Source organism: Seriola dumerili, unplaced genomic scaffold, assembly GCF_002260705.1.
Source record: "Seriola dumerili isolate Sdu_G_001 unplaced genomic scaffold, Sdu_1.0 BDQW01000319.1, whole genome shotgun sequence".
In the NCBI taxonomy this organism is placed as follows: Eukaryota; Metazoa; Chordata; class Actinopteri; order Carangiformes; family Carangidae; genus Seriola; species Seriola dumerili.
This window is the reverse complement of record NW_019174574.1, coordinates 2,933,970-2,950,546: the sequence shown is the minus strand read 5'-3', so window position 1 is coordinate 2,950,546 and position 16,577 is coordinate 2,933,970. Positions and strand designations below refer to the sequence as shown.

Genomic DNA, 16,577 nt, shown 5'->3' with positions numbered 1-16,577 from the left:
CAGAGAAACGTCAGTGTTTGTCACCTCGGGCTAATCGGCCTTGGGCTGAATTTCTGCCCAGTGGTCGTTTGACTTGAGGTCACAACAAATGCTGACATAAAATAAATCCTGCGCTGTGGCACCCACTTTCCAACACTGGCTCCAACAATTGTTTTCTTGTCATTTAGTAAAGTGAAGGTTGATCACTCAGTACCTGAATGCAGTATAAAGCTTGTCAGGTGTTGAAATTTCTTCAGACTTGACGTGAGGCACAGTTTTGTCCCAATGCTCAAAGCAGTGCAACTTGGGAAAACAAAAGTGATGAAAAGTTTGAAAATAAAGTGACACTTAAAACTGATATTAGGTATTTTTCAAGGAAGCTAAAACACATTTTTCTGCTGACCCCTTCCACAGCAGCACATCACTGAGCTCCTGCTGCTTCTGTAAACTGAATCTACAGCAGGTAATACACTGACTATAGATTAGTACGTCGAATAACCTGAACTATCACTTTAAGTTGCAGTGCGTTGAGCTCTCAGGGCCACCGTACCAAAGAGGCTACATACTGACTGCACAGTGACACAGTAACTTTCTAAAAATAAAAAATAAAACGGTTTCATGGATGTATTGTTGCCTCAGCTGTATCACAGCTTAGCATTGACCCTATAGGTAAATGTTTTAAAAATCACTGTTTTAAGACTGGACACATCTCTACATTCACAGTCACTGTCAGTGGATAAGAAAAAATAAAAAAATCACCATGATGATGTTTTCAGTCACATCACTATAGTTTTATACCTTTATACCTGTCTGAATGAAGGGGTCGACACAGCGGCTTAATGAAACACGTCACTTTTTATTGGATGAAAACACTTAAAATGACATTTCTCTGTTGCTTTGCCTATTTCACATGACACCATAACACCTCTGTGGCCTTGTTCACACATGAAAGGCTGGGACCTGATAACTGATTTAAACTGTGTGTGTCAGTGTGTGTGTGTGTTCGCACATAATTAAATAACCATAATAATTAAACATTTAGATTGTGACTTGGAGCAGGTGAAGTCAAATTGTTAAAATCCACCTGCAGCAGTTTGGACCTGGTTTAGTCCAGAAACTGACCCCAGCCCAGTATAAACAAGGCCACCAGCAGCCATGGTGGACAAACTCCCAGGACCTTCTGATGGTGTTGAATTCCCCGTTCATCTCCTTCACACAGGCGTCATTGCTTCTTTAACCATGTAGGGGCTGTTAGTGATTCTCCACTGTCCAGTATTAAATGCTTGATTACAAAGTTTAGAAATTTGCTCTTTAAACTACAGGTATGGGCTTCAGTAAAGCACAAAAAGGTTTGAAGTTTGTGAAACGATGTTCAGAAAAACTTTTGCAGCCTCTGGTTTCTTATCACCTGTTATAAACCTGTTAAACACTCAGGTTTGTGAATGTGTAAAACAAAATGCAGTTAAAACAGGGCAATAAGGACAACAATTAAAATCTGATATTTAATTATTTTTCTCAAGCTTTGGGACAATTCTTGATTATGTTGATTGATTAATCTGCAGATTATTTTTTATTGATTAATCGTTTCATCTACAAAATGCCAGAAAATTTTGAATATTAAAATGTCTTCGTTTTTAAGAGCTCATAATCAAAGATTATTCAAAGATTCTCAGTTTTTATATCAAGTCCTCACATTTGAGATGTTAGAAACAACAAAATTTTCACCTTCCTGCATAAAAGAATGACTAAAACAATAATATTTTAAAATAAAAACAGTTGCAGATTAATTGTCTGTCACTTGACTAATTGATTAAATAACTGGTAGCTGGTCAGAGCAGCCCCAGTTCAGCTACGAACAGATTGAAGCTGAGTTATGTTTTGATCTTTTTGTGTGGATTGTAATAACTCATTATTCATGCTGTGGACAACTCTGATTCTAAGTTTTGTTTTTGGGTTTCAGGGTTTTTTTGTGGTTGAAAAAATATGAGAAAAATCTGCAGAAATTATATTAGTGCTGATGTTTTTTGGTTTATATCTACAGCAATAATAGGGCTAAAATTCTTGTTGTTAAATGTGTGTTACCTCACTGTTGATATCATTTTGTGCATAAAATTCATTTAGACAGTTTTTTTTTCTGAAACTACAAATCTTTTTACACATTCTCAGACTTGAATTTCTTATTGGTTTGTGAAGCATGATAAACAACCACAGGCTTTAAAATCCATCATTTCAGACTTCCACAATGATTCCTTATTTGAGCTCATATATAATGGGTGAGTGCTTGATACTCAAAGGATTAATGTCAGAGTATCACTTTAATATCTTAAAGTGGGACATGAAAGGTTTGCATTCAAAAGCTACTTGGGTTTTATTCATACTCAAAACATGCTTTGGAAATACAATAGGGTGGTAGTAGTAAATAGAAAACCTTGTTTTTCAAATGAACAGCCCCTCGGTGTAGATTCATGTCAGTTCTGTCCATCTCTCTGCTGCCTTTGATCTTCAAGCACACATGGAGGAGTGATGGTACAACTACAGAGAATATTCATTGTCTTAATATTCGACTTCTTCTCGACCTATCACTACTTTTACAGCAACACAGTTAAGCAGATATTAACACGTTTATAAAGACTTCCAGAGGGTAACTTCTGTAAGGACACATACCTGCCTGATGAATCATCCAATCAGATAGTCTTTTCATTTCCTGACAGGAAACAGCAAACAGTACCTGAATCTAGTAGCAAACACAAATATAATGTCATTGCATTCAATTAACATGTCAGCATGTCATCGCTTTGTTCATCTATGCTGACACTTTATAGCATTATAGGTCTCGGCGGCACAATAATACAGATGGCTAGGAACGCTCTCATTGTCATCCAGTGTCCACAATGTTAACAGTTGTGTGTATACAGTCCATGAATATATTAGCATGCTGTCAGGGAGCAACACCAAGATTCTTTTGCCCACCAGGAAGCTTTGAAGATTTTGTATATCTGCATGTTATTTACAATACTGATTAAGACACAAAGTACAGGAGAGTGTGATGTGACCCAGAATCAGCGGATAGTTTGGAAAATGGTGTCTTTGCTATCATATTTTCTGCAGCAGTGGTGGAAACAGGGTCCAGCAGGTGACAGAGTGAAAACTTTTGATAAATCATCCCCTCATATTCATAATTTGAGTGCTACCTATATTTATTACATTCCTGTAAGTAGGTTTTGGTGATACTACTATATTTACTATGTATTCCAATAACATTTCTGCTTGTATTAGGCTAATTAGTGTAATGAAACATCACTTGTTAGATGTTTAATTTGATGAATCAGCCAAAAACAAACATTCGTAAAAGATCCTCAATTGATTTTTGAAGAATTATACAACAACAGTCACATAGAATTAAATAAAAAAGTAATGGAACTTAATTTCATATTGCCCACTCCTATCTGTGAGTAATTGTTTGTACTTAACCAATTCTCTCAAGTTATAATTCTTGCCTTTTTAATTACAAAATCAATTCCTCCTTCTTGTGCATTTATCTATAGCTTCACAGAGCTCCAGCTCCTTGAAGCTACTTTTGTAGTTTAAGTTTTATTCTGGATAATATTCATATAATCAAAGATTTGATCATGTTATCCTGTAATATACATCGAAGGGTTTCAGCAACAACCCAACATTATGTTAAATGTCTAAAACCCAGAGTTATATCCATGTACCTCAGTCCAATGTCAAAATGAAACTGTTTCAAATCTAGATGGTCTACAGTGAAAGTGCTGAGAAGACGAGGACAAATGAACTAAAAGTGATAATGCTAATTCATTTGAAGGAATGTTTTATCAAAAAATGAACCCCCAACCTCGCTGGGCTCCGTATGTAACAGGGAAGGCTAACAGTGTATCATGTTCAGTTGAGTGGTGAGGCAAAGGCCCAAAGCATTGATGTACTGTATGTAAAAAATACTTTACATGTTGGAATATTTATGTCCTTTGTGAAAGTCTGTCAACAGTCCACCACAGTTTTGTACCTTTTCCAGGTAAAAGTCCAGCTGAGTTTTCATTCAAAAGTTTGCATAATATTGTTCTTTTTATCGATTCTGTCCTGGAGACCGATGGTGATTCATGTGCTGAAATCAAGTTCATTGTCTTTTGCTTTGTTTCCACTACATTTCTACCAGGCAATGGTTATTCTACAAATACAAAAAAGTACAAAAAGATGCACTTCCTCTTCGTGTGAGATTTTTCTCTGAAGTGCATCTAAAAGTTATCGGTCTGTTCATGTCAGACCTGTCTCAATGCATACATCCAACCCTGTATGAATGGTAGATGGAAGCTGTGATCAACTGTTCAGAGAGAAAAAACTTGAATGCAGTGAATGGGGAAAGTAAAGGGCCAATACCCGAGGTATAGGGACCAGCACACTTCTCACTTTTCCACCTGAGAGCCGAGTTTCATTCAGGAACACAGTAGAGTCATCCAGTAATCCTCTAAACGTTCTATGACTCACTTTTCCCCCCTGACTTCTCATTGATTGTGGCTGCTTGGTTCGGTGTGTCTTGCAGGCAGCAGGCCATGGGGCTGGGGATGTAGTTGAATGGGGTGACTCGGACGGCCCTGCTGGGGGATCCTTGGCGGAAATGGACGGCTCCACCCATGTGGCTGTCTGATGTTCCTGTGGAGACGGTGCTGTGGCTCCTCAGGGAACCATCTGAATCACCTTCCTGGAGATTACTCCCGGCGGTGGCACTGATCTTCCTGAAGAGGGCAAGTCGTGCCACTTCCTCAGAGATCACTGGAGCTGTTTCGACTGTTGGAGAGGTGCTGGAGTTGGTCTTATTGTTTGTAAAATCCTCTGTCTGGACTGTTGCGTCACTTGTCTTGCGAGATGCGAGTAGAATGGTTGGCAGTTTTCCAGGAAGAGCTGGTGGCTTTGGCTTTTCCTCATCAGGAGAAGGCACCAGAGGTAATGCATTGGCTGGCAGAGTGCTTTTCAAGATCTGAGGTACATCTTCATCCCTGATCCTCCTCCAGGTGACTCTGTCATTCAGCCGAGATGCAGATCTCTGCCCTTTCTTCTTTGTGTCATCCTCGCTCTTTGCTCTTCCACTTGAATCAGATGACGAAGAGCGGAGGGAAGAACGGCTGGTCACTCGGCTTAGTATGTTTATGCTTGGAGATGAGGCATGACGTTTAAAGGTATCTTTGTCTTGTTGCTGCCTGGCTCCAGACACTCTGCCAGCCCCGTTTCTCTGAGCCACCCTGCAGGGGCTTTCAGAGCTAGTTCTCCTAGCTGGACGTCTTGTAGATAGATCCCTTTCACTGGAGGTCGCTCTGGAGAGGGCTGTAGTCTGCTTCTGAAGGCCTCTATCTGACCTCTGGACTTGCTGTCCCTGTCCTGGACCTTTTACTTGCACCCTTCTTGGGGTTTGCACAGCTGCCTTAAGTTCCTGACAGCGTGATGAGCAAAGGAAGACAGCTGAAGCTCCAGGAACTGCTCTGCGGGGAGATCCATTCTGAGATCCAGGCATGTTGCGTGCAGATCCATCACGTCTCAGCACAGTCTTTGATTCCTTAATGAAAGTAAGCTGTCTCAAGAATCCATTGCGATCAGACTCACCACCACTTGAGTGGACAGAAGTCATCCTGACCAGGTCAAATCGATTAGCTGGTAGAATCCTTTTCCCATTGACCTGATTGGTTTGTCTGCTGGTTGTGTGGTTAGTTACCAGTGGTGACAGAGGCCTGGGTTGCTTGCCTGAATTTTGCATAAAAGGGATTCGGACAGGTGACTTCTGAGTTTTAGGCGGTGGTGATTTTTCATTTTGATTCACAACAGGAGAGCGTCCCTTTCTCTCAGGGGGACTGGTGGCTGGTGGGCTACCAGCTGGTGTGGGATTCTTTTTCTGGATGGATTTATTAGTCTGACTTGGTGATGTGATCTTCTTCTGTGACTGTTTGGATGGTGTGGAGCTTTGTGATGATCCAGAGGATGAACTTTTTGGTATCCTTGGAGGGGGAGTAGAGCTCCTCTTTGGCAAAGACAGTTCTGTGTCTTGGGGGTGGCCTAATCTGTGAAGGCTCTTTGATCTGTGCTGAGCAAGATTTGGGTTCTTTGGAGCATCCGTCTTGGTTGGTACTTTTCTGGGAGGCGGCCTTTGCGATGGAGCTGTCTCTTTTTTCGGTGTATAGATCACTGTCCTGCCTCTGAATACCACTGGTAAGTTTGGAACTGGCTTGCGCTGTGCAAAGTCTAAAGGTTTATTTGCCTTTTTGTCTTTAGCAAACTTCCTTTCTTTTGGTGTAAAGCTGGACGTTGACATGAATGACAGGACGGACTCAGTCTCTTCAGAGGATGGTTCTTGAGACTTTGATGCCTGCAGCCCAGTGACAACACAATTGGCACCCTCCTGTATGGCTCTCCATTCAACACTATTTAGGTCTGAATCTTTATCCCATGCCATATCATCACTATCCATTTCCTCATCCATGTTCCAATCATCACAGGCCTTTTGTTTTTGTTTCTGAGTATTTTCTGCTTTCTTCTTCCTGGCAGCAAGCTTCCTTCTCTGCTTGGGCATAGCAGATGTTATACATTTCTGAAGGAGGTCATCCTCTGAATCCATGCTGACAGAGCTTGGTGAGCTTTGCTCTTCGTATTGGCTGTGAATTGTCATCGGCTTTGTTTGCTGCATCATTTTCAGTGTTTTGTTGTGTCTGTTTTTGTACCATATTTGCTGGGCTTTTGATTTATGATCCTCAAACTCAGCATCACTCAGTGAACTAAGAGAGGAGCTGAGTGAGTAACATGCCAGAGATTCATCCTTAATCAGATTCTGTTTAATCCTGTGAAACCCTCTGGGCTTTGCTTGGGAATTATCAATCCTGCCAATATTTGTCATGCTCCGGGAGAGAGTATTTCTACTTGCTTCCCTCATCTGTTTTCTACTTGTTCGCTTCACTACTTCATCTTTTTCATTTTCGTCATCATAGAAACTGTTACTGTCCTCTGACGAACGCGTCATTTGTCGAAAGATTGTGTGTCCTTTTTGTGATCCCACATTAAGGTTACCTTCTGTGTTTTGCTTTATGACAGGCAATTCCAGTTTCCTGACGGAGCCTTGACCTTGCCTCTTCCTTTGTTGGTTAGGAGACTGATCACGATTTCTTTGGCTTGCCACTCTGTCAGCTACCTCTTTGCTCTGCATCAGCACCCTCTGAGTGGGAATGACATGTTTGGTTATGCGGTTCATTTGTATCTCAGGTGGGTAGTTCATCCTGTTGGGTTTGTGGAAGTGTGAGAATATCCTCAAGTCTTCAATCCTCTTCGCCTCATCATCAAGCAGTTCCTGTTTGTTCATGCCTTTAGCTGTGCATTCTTTAGCCCCTCTCTCTTTCACTGGATACTGAAGTGTTTCGTCACTTAGTGATGTTGTGCTGGAGAAGTTAACAGGTGTACCTTCTGCAGAATCAGTGAAGGATGAATCATCAAATTTGAGGTCCTTTTGAGGGATGACAATTCTCCTCCCAGGACACATTTGGGTTTTGCCATTCGGGAGCATCATGTACACAGGAAGATGTATTGGTTTTCGGATCTGGGAATTGAGAATATGAGGAGGGATCGTGGTCATCAGGGAAGGTCTTACTTTTCTGAACTTGGATGGCATTGCTGAGTTGATGCATTCCTTTAAGATTTCTATGTCATCGTCTGAGTTTCCTTCACTGTATCTTTCTCCATGGTCAAGTCCTTGCTCATCCTCATCAGGGAAAGGAAGATTTTTGTCATTTTGCTGGAGCAGGGGGGTCAATTTCAGCTCGACGTCTTTCTGTATGTAGTGTTCATGAAGAGGCAGAGCACTTAAGCTCGAAGCACAAGAGAAGTTCTCAGTGGGCTTTTCCACAGTGAAGTAGATCATTGTGTCCAGATCAGGAGGAAGGTTAAACCTCTCCTTGGAGTCCGCAATCTCCATGAACTTTCGCAGGCTGCTTTCCCACTGGCCTGCTATTCCTGTGGTCTGCGTTTCTGGTCCATTTGACTCAACGCAACATGGAGTTTTACTTCGGCTTGGAGGCATGGTTTGCCCTGGGCTGTCGGGAAGATCACTGGGGCTTATTGTTCCATCAATCATCTCACTGCATGGATCACTTTGGATTGAACTGGCAATAGACGGAGACTCAAAGCTGCCCAGGGAACTGACTGAGCTACAGCGACTCATTACCAAGGGTGTCTCGTGGATGTAATTCTCAGATGAACTGGATGGAGATCTGTCTTCGAGTATGGCTGGTGAAGCTCCTCTAAGGAACACCTTTTCCCTTTTGGCAGGACAGGGGATTTCAATGGGATCCGTCTCTTTGCTTGGGAAGGTTTTTGAGTCGGTCATCAGCAGCTGACTGTCGCTCAGATCCTCCAAGGTTTCATCCTCTTCAGCTCTCTTCACCACTTCTCCATCCTCCACTTCAATTATTTCTAGTGATGAGTCACTCTCCAGCTCGTTTTCACTTTGTCCATCTAACGCTCCATCTCCAGAAGAGAGGGAAGACAGTGAACTGCAGCGGGAGAAGCAGATTGGAGTATTCTCCACAGAGTATTTCTGGACCGTCTCCATTGTCCCGATGGTTGGGCTTTTGGTGGATGTCATTGGTGAAAACTTTGTAATGCTCCCTCCAGTCATCACAGTAGGTACCCATGCTTGCCTTCTCATTGCTTGGGCAGCCTGGACATTGATTGCTGTTTTTGCTACACCAAATTTGGCCACACTTTGAATGAGCGGGACCTGTTGATAAGATGGAGACAGTTTAATTGAAGTCATGCTGACATCAGAGGAAACTTTAGTGGATGCACTGACAGGTGTTTGTACAGGTTGATCCTGGTTCTTTTCTGCATCTGTGTTGCCGAGCTCTAGAGCTTTCACGTCTTTGTTGTCCACAGAATCCCTCTCTGGAATATCTTGCTGGAAAGTGTCATTCAGGACAGTAGGTCCTAGGTAGTCTTGATGAGCCACTTTGAGATCAAGCTGGTTGGGTCGTTGTTGTTGTATCATTAGGGCTCTTGGAACAGGTCGCATCTGATCTTTGCTGCCACAGTAGCCATCACTGGTGCTGCCACTGTTGAGGCTGTCTGTTGATACACTTGTGTGGGCAGTTTTGAGGCGCAGGAGGGCGTGGGCTCTACTGAGGCGTTCTCTGTGGGCCAGGCTGCTTGTATCAGAGAGACGGCAGGGGGAGCAGGACTTTGCCCGGGCTTCATTGAGTTCATCTAGTCCGTAAGGCCAGTCTGCCAGGTGATCCTCAGAGCTGAGGCTCAAACTGTCCTCTGAGGACGTGTGCATGGTGATATCTTCCACTAACCTGTCAATCTTGGCGACCGTGTTGGTGATCTTTTTTGCTAGCTTCTCTGCAGCGGCAGATACCATGTCGTCAGGAGGTGCAAGTCTCTTCTCAACCATCTGATGTGGTTCTACGTCTCTCTCGGGTTCACTGTCCCTCTTACGTGGCTGGTTTTGCAGGAAGTTGGAGTTGGTTAGGAACATGGACAGCATAGAGAAGCTACCAGTGTCCAGGCTACTGGAGATATTGGGGGCCTCATCATCATCAAAACAACCAGAATCAGATGCGTAATCCTTCGCCAGACTCTCAATGTGCCGTAGTGGCTTGTTGAGGGTTAGGTGCTTGGGGCTCTGTTTCTCAAGCGTATCAAAGGTCTCTGCTAAGTGTTTGGCATCCAGCTCTGCTTCCAGAGCCTTCTGTTTCCTCATGTAGAGTGAGGGCATGCAGGAGCCTGGGGATACGACCGCAGCGTCCTTATACTTCAGGGGTCGGTTGGTAAGGAGGTTCCTTAAAGCTGCGGCGCTGCCCATGGCTATCATCTTGTGCTTGGAATGGATAAGGTTACGCAGCATGCTAACGGCTCCGAGGTCCCATAGCAGCTCCTGGTCTTTTGGACTTCGGGCTGAAAGGTTCCAGAGAGTCCCGCAGGCGTTGCTCACTATGGTCAGGCTGTGGGAGCGCAGGTGCTGCAGCAGAGTCTGGAGGCAGTTATGGTCCCTGAGGATTTGCCTGTGAATAAAGAAAGCAGCAGATATTTAAAAAATATGTCTGAAGCAAATTTTTACTTAGTGTAGTTATTATTAGTTAAACTATTAGTTTAGCCCATTTTACGTCAAACCACACAGAGTTTACAGCTGATCATTTTTCAAAATATGCAGTCATTTTTTCCCGCATCCCTTTTTCCTTCCTTGTATACTGCAAGTAGTTTCCATTAATTTCAGTATCTTCTAAAAATTAACTTGCAGAGACTTTAAAGTTGTCTCAGCATCTGTTATCACATTGTATCTGCTTTTATTGTTGTAATGATGAACAGAAATACATTATAAACAATAAATAGACAAAAATATGGAAAACAAATTTATGTAAATGTAAATGTAAAAGTAAATATTTCTAAAAATGGAAATCACTTTCACTTCAAGGCGATTATTCATTTTTCTGCATAAGAAAAGCTTGTGTCTGACTAAAATTTATTCCAGTTTAGTTTAGAGACAAAAACAATGAACTCAAGGTCCACTTACTGGCTTTTTTCAGACATTGAGCTGCATATTGGGCAGCAGAGTCATCCTCAATAGATGGAATTCGACTGTGAGATGTGGTTGAAAGCTCCAGAAAAGTCTAGTTAATGGACCTTGAGTGAAGATTTGAAATTATCTCACTACAGTTTCCACTTCTCTCAGAAACCTACCTGTAGTCTTCTCGCGTGGCAACCAGACTCGACACGTTTCGGAGGATCCCTCCTCCGCTCTCGATGATGGCGAGTGAGTTGGTCTGACATCGGTATGTCAGCGTGCTCACCAAGAAGCCCAGAGCGCCGTCCACCGAGCAGATCGCCACCTTGTTGTCGATGCTGTGAGCAGACATGTTCCACAGAGCGCTCAGCAGACTCTTCAAGGTGGACTCCTGCAGAACCAGCAGAACACAGGTTTTATCACAAAGTGAATCTGACACAACTTTAACTGTTCTGTTGTTTAGGTTGATTAATGTGATTGTTTTACATTTTGGGAAATTTTTCAAATGTCTTTCTGTCTGAGTTTCAGATGTTCAGATGAATTTCAGTGTATGTGTGTTGATCTGGATTCAGGATCTGGTTAGCTTAGCTTAGCATAAAGACTAGAAGAGGTGGAAACAGCTAGCCTAAACACAACACATCTAAAGTTCACAAATTAATATAATATGTATTTTGTTAAATTTGCGCACAAGCGGAGATGGAGTGGTTTGTGGTTTTGGTCTCTGTACAGATACGATGGTACCAAACCTGACAACTGAAACAAATCTGCACAAAATCACTACACCAACTGTTGCCCTAAAACCAACGACTGTCATTTGCGTTTGTGCACAGGATAAACAAGTGAGATGCAGCATGTTAATCAGTGAGCTGGGGAGTAATAGCTGCTCTGGATCTGTATGAACAAAACAGTCCAACCACGGATCTTCAGAGGTGCTGGGAGGTGGATTTTGTCACCCGAACATCCAAGTCTCAGTAAAAAAGCTAATAATATTGTATTTCATATAGTATTTTATATCCAACAGGAACATCTTCACACAGTCTCCTTAAATAAACCCAGTTGTTCCTCCTCTCGTCACATCCACTCTGTGTGGGTTGGTTTGTTTTAGTTACCTTTGTGGCCTGCAGGGCACAGGTCATCAGCGCAGACACACAGCCGATGTCTCTGAGGACTCTCTTGCTGCTGATGTCGGCCCTCCAGGACAGATTCCTCAGGATGCTGGAGACCACCTGGTGGAGCTCCTCGCTGTCTGAGGCCAGCTGGGCCACCAGAGCCTGGAGGCAGCTCTTCTTGGAGCAGAGAGTTGCCTGAGGGAGGATCGTGTTGGTTTGGTGAATCAGTGCACAGGTTTGTGTTCATCAAAGCTGTTGTCTGATACAAGATAATAACCTGCACATCTGCAAAATTACAAGCAAATCTGTACTGTCTGGAAAATACTTTATTGTATGGTTCATATACAGTACATGTACTGCTAACAGCTATATTAGCTCATCTAAGAAAAGATGCATGAATAATAACATGCTAATGCTAAGACCAAGGCTAAGTCCAGTTTAACATTTACTCCAATGATAACAAACTGCAGCAGTGTGACTAACTTTAAATCCTATCTTTATTTTTGGACATGATAAATAAAATATAAATCAAGGAAAAACAAGTATATTGCAGCCATACACATTGTGTTTTTCCTTCTTTTGTCAAATCTGTTTATTTTTTTAACAAAAACTAATAATAAAATGATAAAAACGTTTCAGTTGAAATAACCTGAGAAGGGAAGATTAGTTCTTTAGAGGCATCTAGGGCAGCAACTGCTTCAAGTTCAAGGGTCACTGGTTTAGAAGGTTCGTATTAGTACAGGATGTAAATACATTTAAGTAGTTATTATTTATGTATGGTGTATATAGTAAGGCTGGGTTTTTACATGTTTCCTATTGGATATTGTAGATGCTCGTAATATATAAATACAGTATGAACAATTAATGTGCTGATTATCTTTGTAGTATTGTTTAACATAAATTCAGATAATAGTAGAAAATGCCAATCACAACTTTAAGAACCTGTGGTGACAGTTGTTTTCATATGCTCAATTTGCGATGATATGAAATAAACTTAAGCTACAAAAATCACCTGGATTTTCCAGGTAACAGATTAATTGGCTATTTGCTTTCAAATCTACGACACTACAGGTGTAAGGGCCACATTGACGAAAAAATTCATCTGAAATTTCTAGAATAAAGTTGTAATATTACGAGAATTAAAAATGTAAAAAATCAATAGAAAAAAAACATAATTTTTAGGACTATAACATCAACCAATCAAACAGGTGAAAGGACAGTCAGTGGCCGCCTGAGCTGCTTCTTGCAGCTGCTGTTTTTCTGTCTAACAATAGAATAGACTCAGTTTCTTCACAATCTTTTCAATGTCCTGACGATGATGATGATGATGATGATAGTGATGATGATGATGATGCTGATGAGCAAAAAGATGAAGGTTCTCCTTATTTTTGAAACCTCTGCTAAAGTAGAACTTCACAGGATACTCCACGTTCCTCATTTTAAAGCTTTCTGATATTTCCCTCTAAAACAACATGGAACTTAGAATTAACACTTTATTCTTGTAATATTATGACTTTATTCTCAAAATTACGACTCTGTTCTCAAAAATGTCAGATTTTTGTTTCCTCAGTGGCCCTGATACTCTACGCTTTACAAACCAACTACCCGGTTCTGTACTGTTTTCTTTTTTGTGACTTGAATTCAACCAAGTTCTGCAGTCCTGCTTCCTGGTCCCTGCAGGACTGGACTAGACCTGAGCTCCTGGTCTGTCTGTACCTTGTTGACAACGTCTCCAAACGTGAGGTTAGTCAGAGCCATCCCTGCGTATCGCCGCAGCGCCATGTTGATAGGATCGTTCTGCATGCCGTACATGTCCTGGTCCAGGTGGATGAGGTCTGCCACCACCTGCAGACCACCTGCAGGATGATAGGAAACACTCAGCATCACAGCCTGAAGGTTTCACTGATGTGAGGAGAAAAGTCAGTCAGCGCTTCACAAACCTAATTCATTCATGGCACGTCTGTACTCCTCTTCAAAGGAGAGCTTCATGATGGCGCACATGGCCTGACAGATCTGAGGGTCCACAGGTTCTGGGATGTCTGCAGGGAAGAGAGGAGACTTTGTTTTATATGAGTGATGTTTAACCGCTGTCACACATCCACAGTCTGTAAGGTTAGTGTGGAAGTTCACCAACAATAAATCACTGATGTAAATGATCCACCAGGTCAGAGAACAACGGGGACTCCATGCGCTCTTCACTGGAGTAATAGACTTAGATACTCAAAGAGACAGAGTCAGATATGGACGTGTCCTGATGAGGCCTGCGAGGATTTTTGTCTGTGTAATTCTGCTTCTCTAACTTTGTACTTTTACAAACTTCTGGTTGCGGTTCCTCCTTATTTAGACGGATCTTTATTCAGTTCAGGGAACTTCTTTTATTTTAAGATCTTTTTTTCCAACAAATGGACAGAATGCATATTCATATAGTATACACTGGGTGTGTCACTGTAGCACTGAATTACCAAAATTTCCAATTTGAACTGTGTAACATGTATATGTCAACTTTACAGAACATATCCATATTAAAAGGAGCACAACATGCAACCCCTCATACAACCCAGAATTTCATATAAAAAGGTTCTTCTCCCCTGGAGGTCGGCTTTTGCATTTAGAAAAGAAAGAGAGAGGAAATAAATCAATAACAAAGGAGGGGTTTAGAAATGAATAAACTTCTATAGGCTGTATTACTGACAAAAATCAAGTTGGAGGACCGTTAATCTAGTCTAATGTTTATACAGAAACTGCATTTTTGATACCACAAAATCCACAGATTTATTTATAACTGACATTTGTTTATTACTTATTACTACTTAACTTATTAACTTATTACTTAACTTACTAATTTAAAGTTTAAGTTGACAACTTTTGACAACTGTCATCTGCAAATAAACTCAGCTGTAGTTAACTAAGATTCAGTCAGTTAGTTTGTGAAACACTGTGTCAAATAGATAGATAGATAGATAGATAGATAGATACTTTATTTATCCCCCAGGGGAAATTCATGTGTCCATTAGCTCATTGTAATCAATAAAAAAGGCCTAATGCCACTGAACTGATTATATGTGATATTTGAATATTTGTGAATAATATTAATAATAAAACTAATAATTTTATTTATATAGCATTTTTCTTTTAACAAAGTTTCAAAGTGCTTTGCAAGAAAAAATTCAAACCAGATAAAAGAAAAGTCTGACGTACCTGAGAATAATAAAAAAGTGTAGAACAGTGTAAACAAAAAAAACATCTAAATTCTGCAAAGCCATCTGACAGTGAGTGAAAAGAGGCAATAAAAATATGTAAAAACAATAATTAGGGATAAAACAATATAAATAAAACACAATAATGTCAAGTACATTGGTGTCTTAATAACTGTGAGCTTAGTTGGTCAATGTTTTAGAAAACTGAGTAAATCAGCTGTTCTGATTCTGTTGATGCAGATTTGATTATGTTTAACATTGTGTGAACTTCAAACACTGACCTGTTGTTTTAACTCATAGAAAGAACTTCTAATGTCAGTTACAATATTTTCCTCAAGGCCTTCAGCTCTGTTCCTCTGTGTTCTGACGGAACTGGACTCACCGGTGGTTTTGGTTCCTCCGGGTGAAGGGGTCCCAGCGTGGCTCTCGATCCAGTCCCAGCCGCTGTCGCAGTAGGTCCGGATCTGCTCCAGCATGTGCAGGACCCTCATCTCCCGCCGGGCCTGGCCCTCGTCCTGCTGGGAGTAGATGATGTTGTGGAGGGCTGCGCTGGCTCTGGACTTGGCCTCTCGGCTGCAGCCGGTCGTCGTACCACCCCCACCACTCGCCGCCGTCTCTCCGGGACCACCCGCACCACCTGGAGCTTCATGCAGGATCTGGACCAGCAGGGGGACGCAGCCGGACTTTCTCATAGCGATGCAGCTGTCCTGAGAGCTGGACAGGGCCAGCAGAGTCCGGGACATCTCCTCCTTATCTCTGTTAGCGAGCATGGAGAGCAGCCAGAACACCATCTCCACCTGAGGAGGGAAACACTGTCAGCTGTCTGCTTCCTTCTCTACTGCACTGACTTATTGCTAAAGGTTTATTGATATTATTGTTTTCATAGTAGTAGTATTGAAAAAATAGCCATTAAAGGACCATTCAGGTGGTCTTATAGTTTTAGCCCCTAAACTACAAATCTAACATCCCTCAGGTTAAAGACTGATTTCTTTCTTCCAGACAAACTCTATTTTGATAAAATAAAATGAAATAAAATTTGTGATGATTTTGTCAAACTTTTTTATTTATTAGGGGCTTATGTTATTACTTTAAAAAAAAAAAAACCTTGAAGCAAATGTTTTTCTGCCAGGAAAATATGTCAAAATATATAATTTCCCTGCACCTAACCCCAACCATGTATTTAAAACTCCAATAGATTAAATAAAAAGTTGACTTATGCATATCATGTATTTACTTTTGCAAACCACACTTTTGATTTATACAGAAGAGGATTAAGGCCAAAATTTTAGAGCTAAGTTTAAAGTCAGAATTCTTTTTTTCCCCTCTAAATAAATTTTTCACATGTTGTCCTAAATACTGCAGCATGTCTTATTTATAAGATCATTTCATTTCCAAATATTTAAAAATTCAAGCTGTTAATACATTTTTTTGTACCAGTGGGATTCATAGTTATAATTCAAATTGCAAATATCTGAAACATCACGAAGTCATGTTTTCATAACAGCACATTAAAATCTCTCACATCAGCACATTGTTTCATGTCAAATATACAGAGATATATAGAGATACATGCAGACTATTATATATGTAAAAAGTTCATGTTTCTGCTGTTGGATTAGACTGACTCAGTTTGAGCTAAACCGAAAATTAATTGTATATGATTTTTATATTGGGAATTTAGAATCTATTTTAATTTCAATTTATTTTTCAATTTTAATTTCTTTGTGAAGAATTTAAAAGAAA

At 41.1% G+C, this 16,577-nt stretch overlaps 1 protein-coding gene across 1 annotated transcript in view; it reads right to left on the bottom strand.

Moving 5' to 3' along the window:
* Positions 1–465: 465 nt before the first annotated feature.
* apc2 (APC2, WNT signaling pathway regulator) overlaps positions 466–16,577 on the bottom strand; it is a 33,773-nt gene continuing 17,661 nt past the window's right edge. Inside the window, exons 8-13 of the mRNA XM_022759048.1 lie at positions 15,217–15,631; positions 13,578–13,676; positions 13,354–13,493; positions 11,638–11,832; positions 10,705–10,919; positions 466–10,028 (exon numbers count right to left, since the gene is read on the bottom strand). Of these exons, the coding sequence (XP_022614769.1) occupies positions 4,472–10,028; positions 10,705–10,919; positions 11,638–11,832; positions 13,354–13,493; positions 13,578–13,676; positions 15,217–15,631 (6,621 nt within the window). The 3' untranslated portion in view covers positions 466–4,471. The remainder of the gene's footprint in view (positions 10,029–10,704; positions 10,920–11,637; positions 11,833–13,353; positions 13,494–13,577; positions 13,677–15,216; positions 15,632–16,577) is intronic.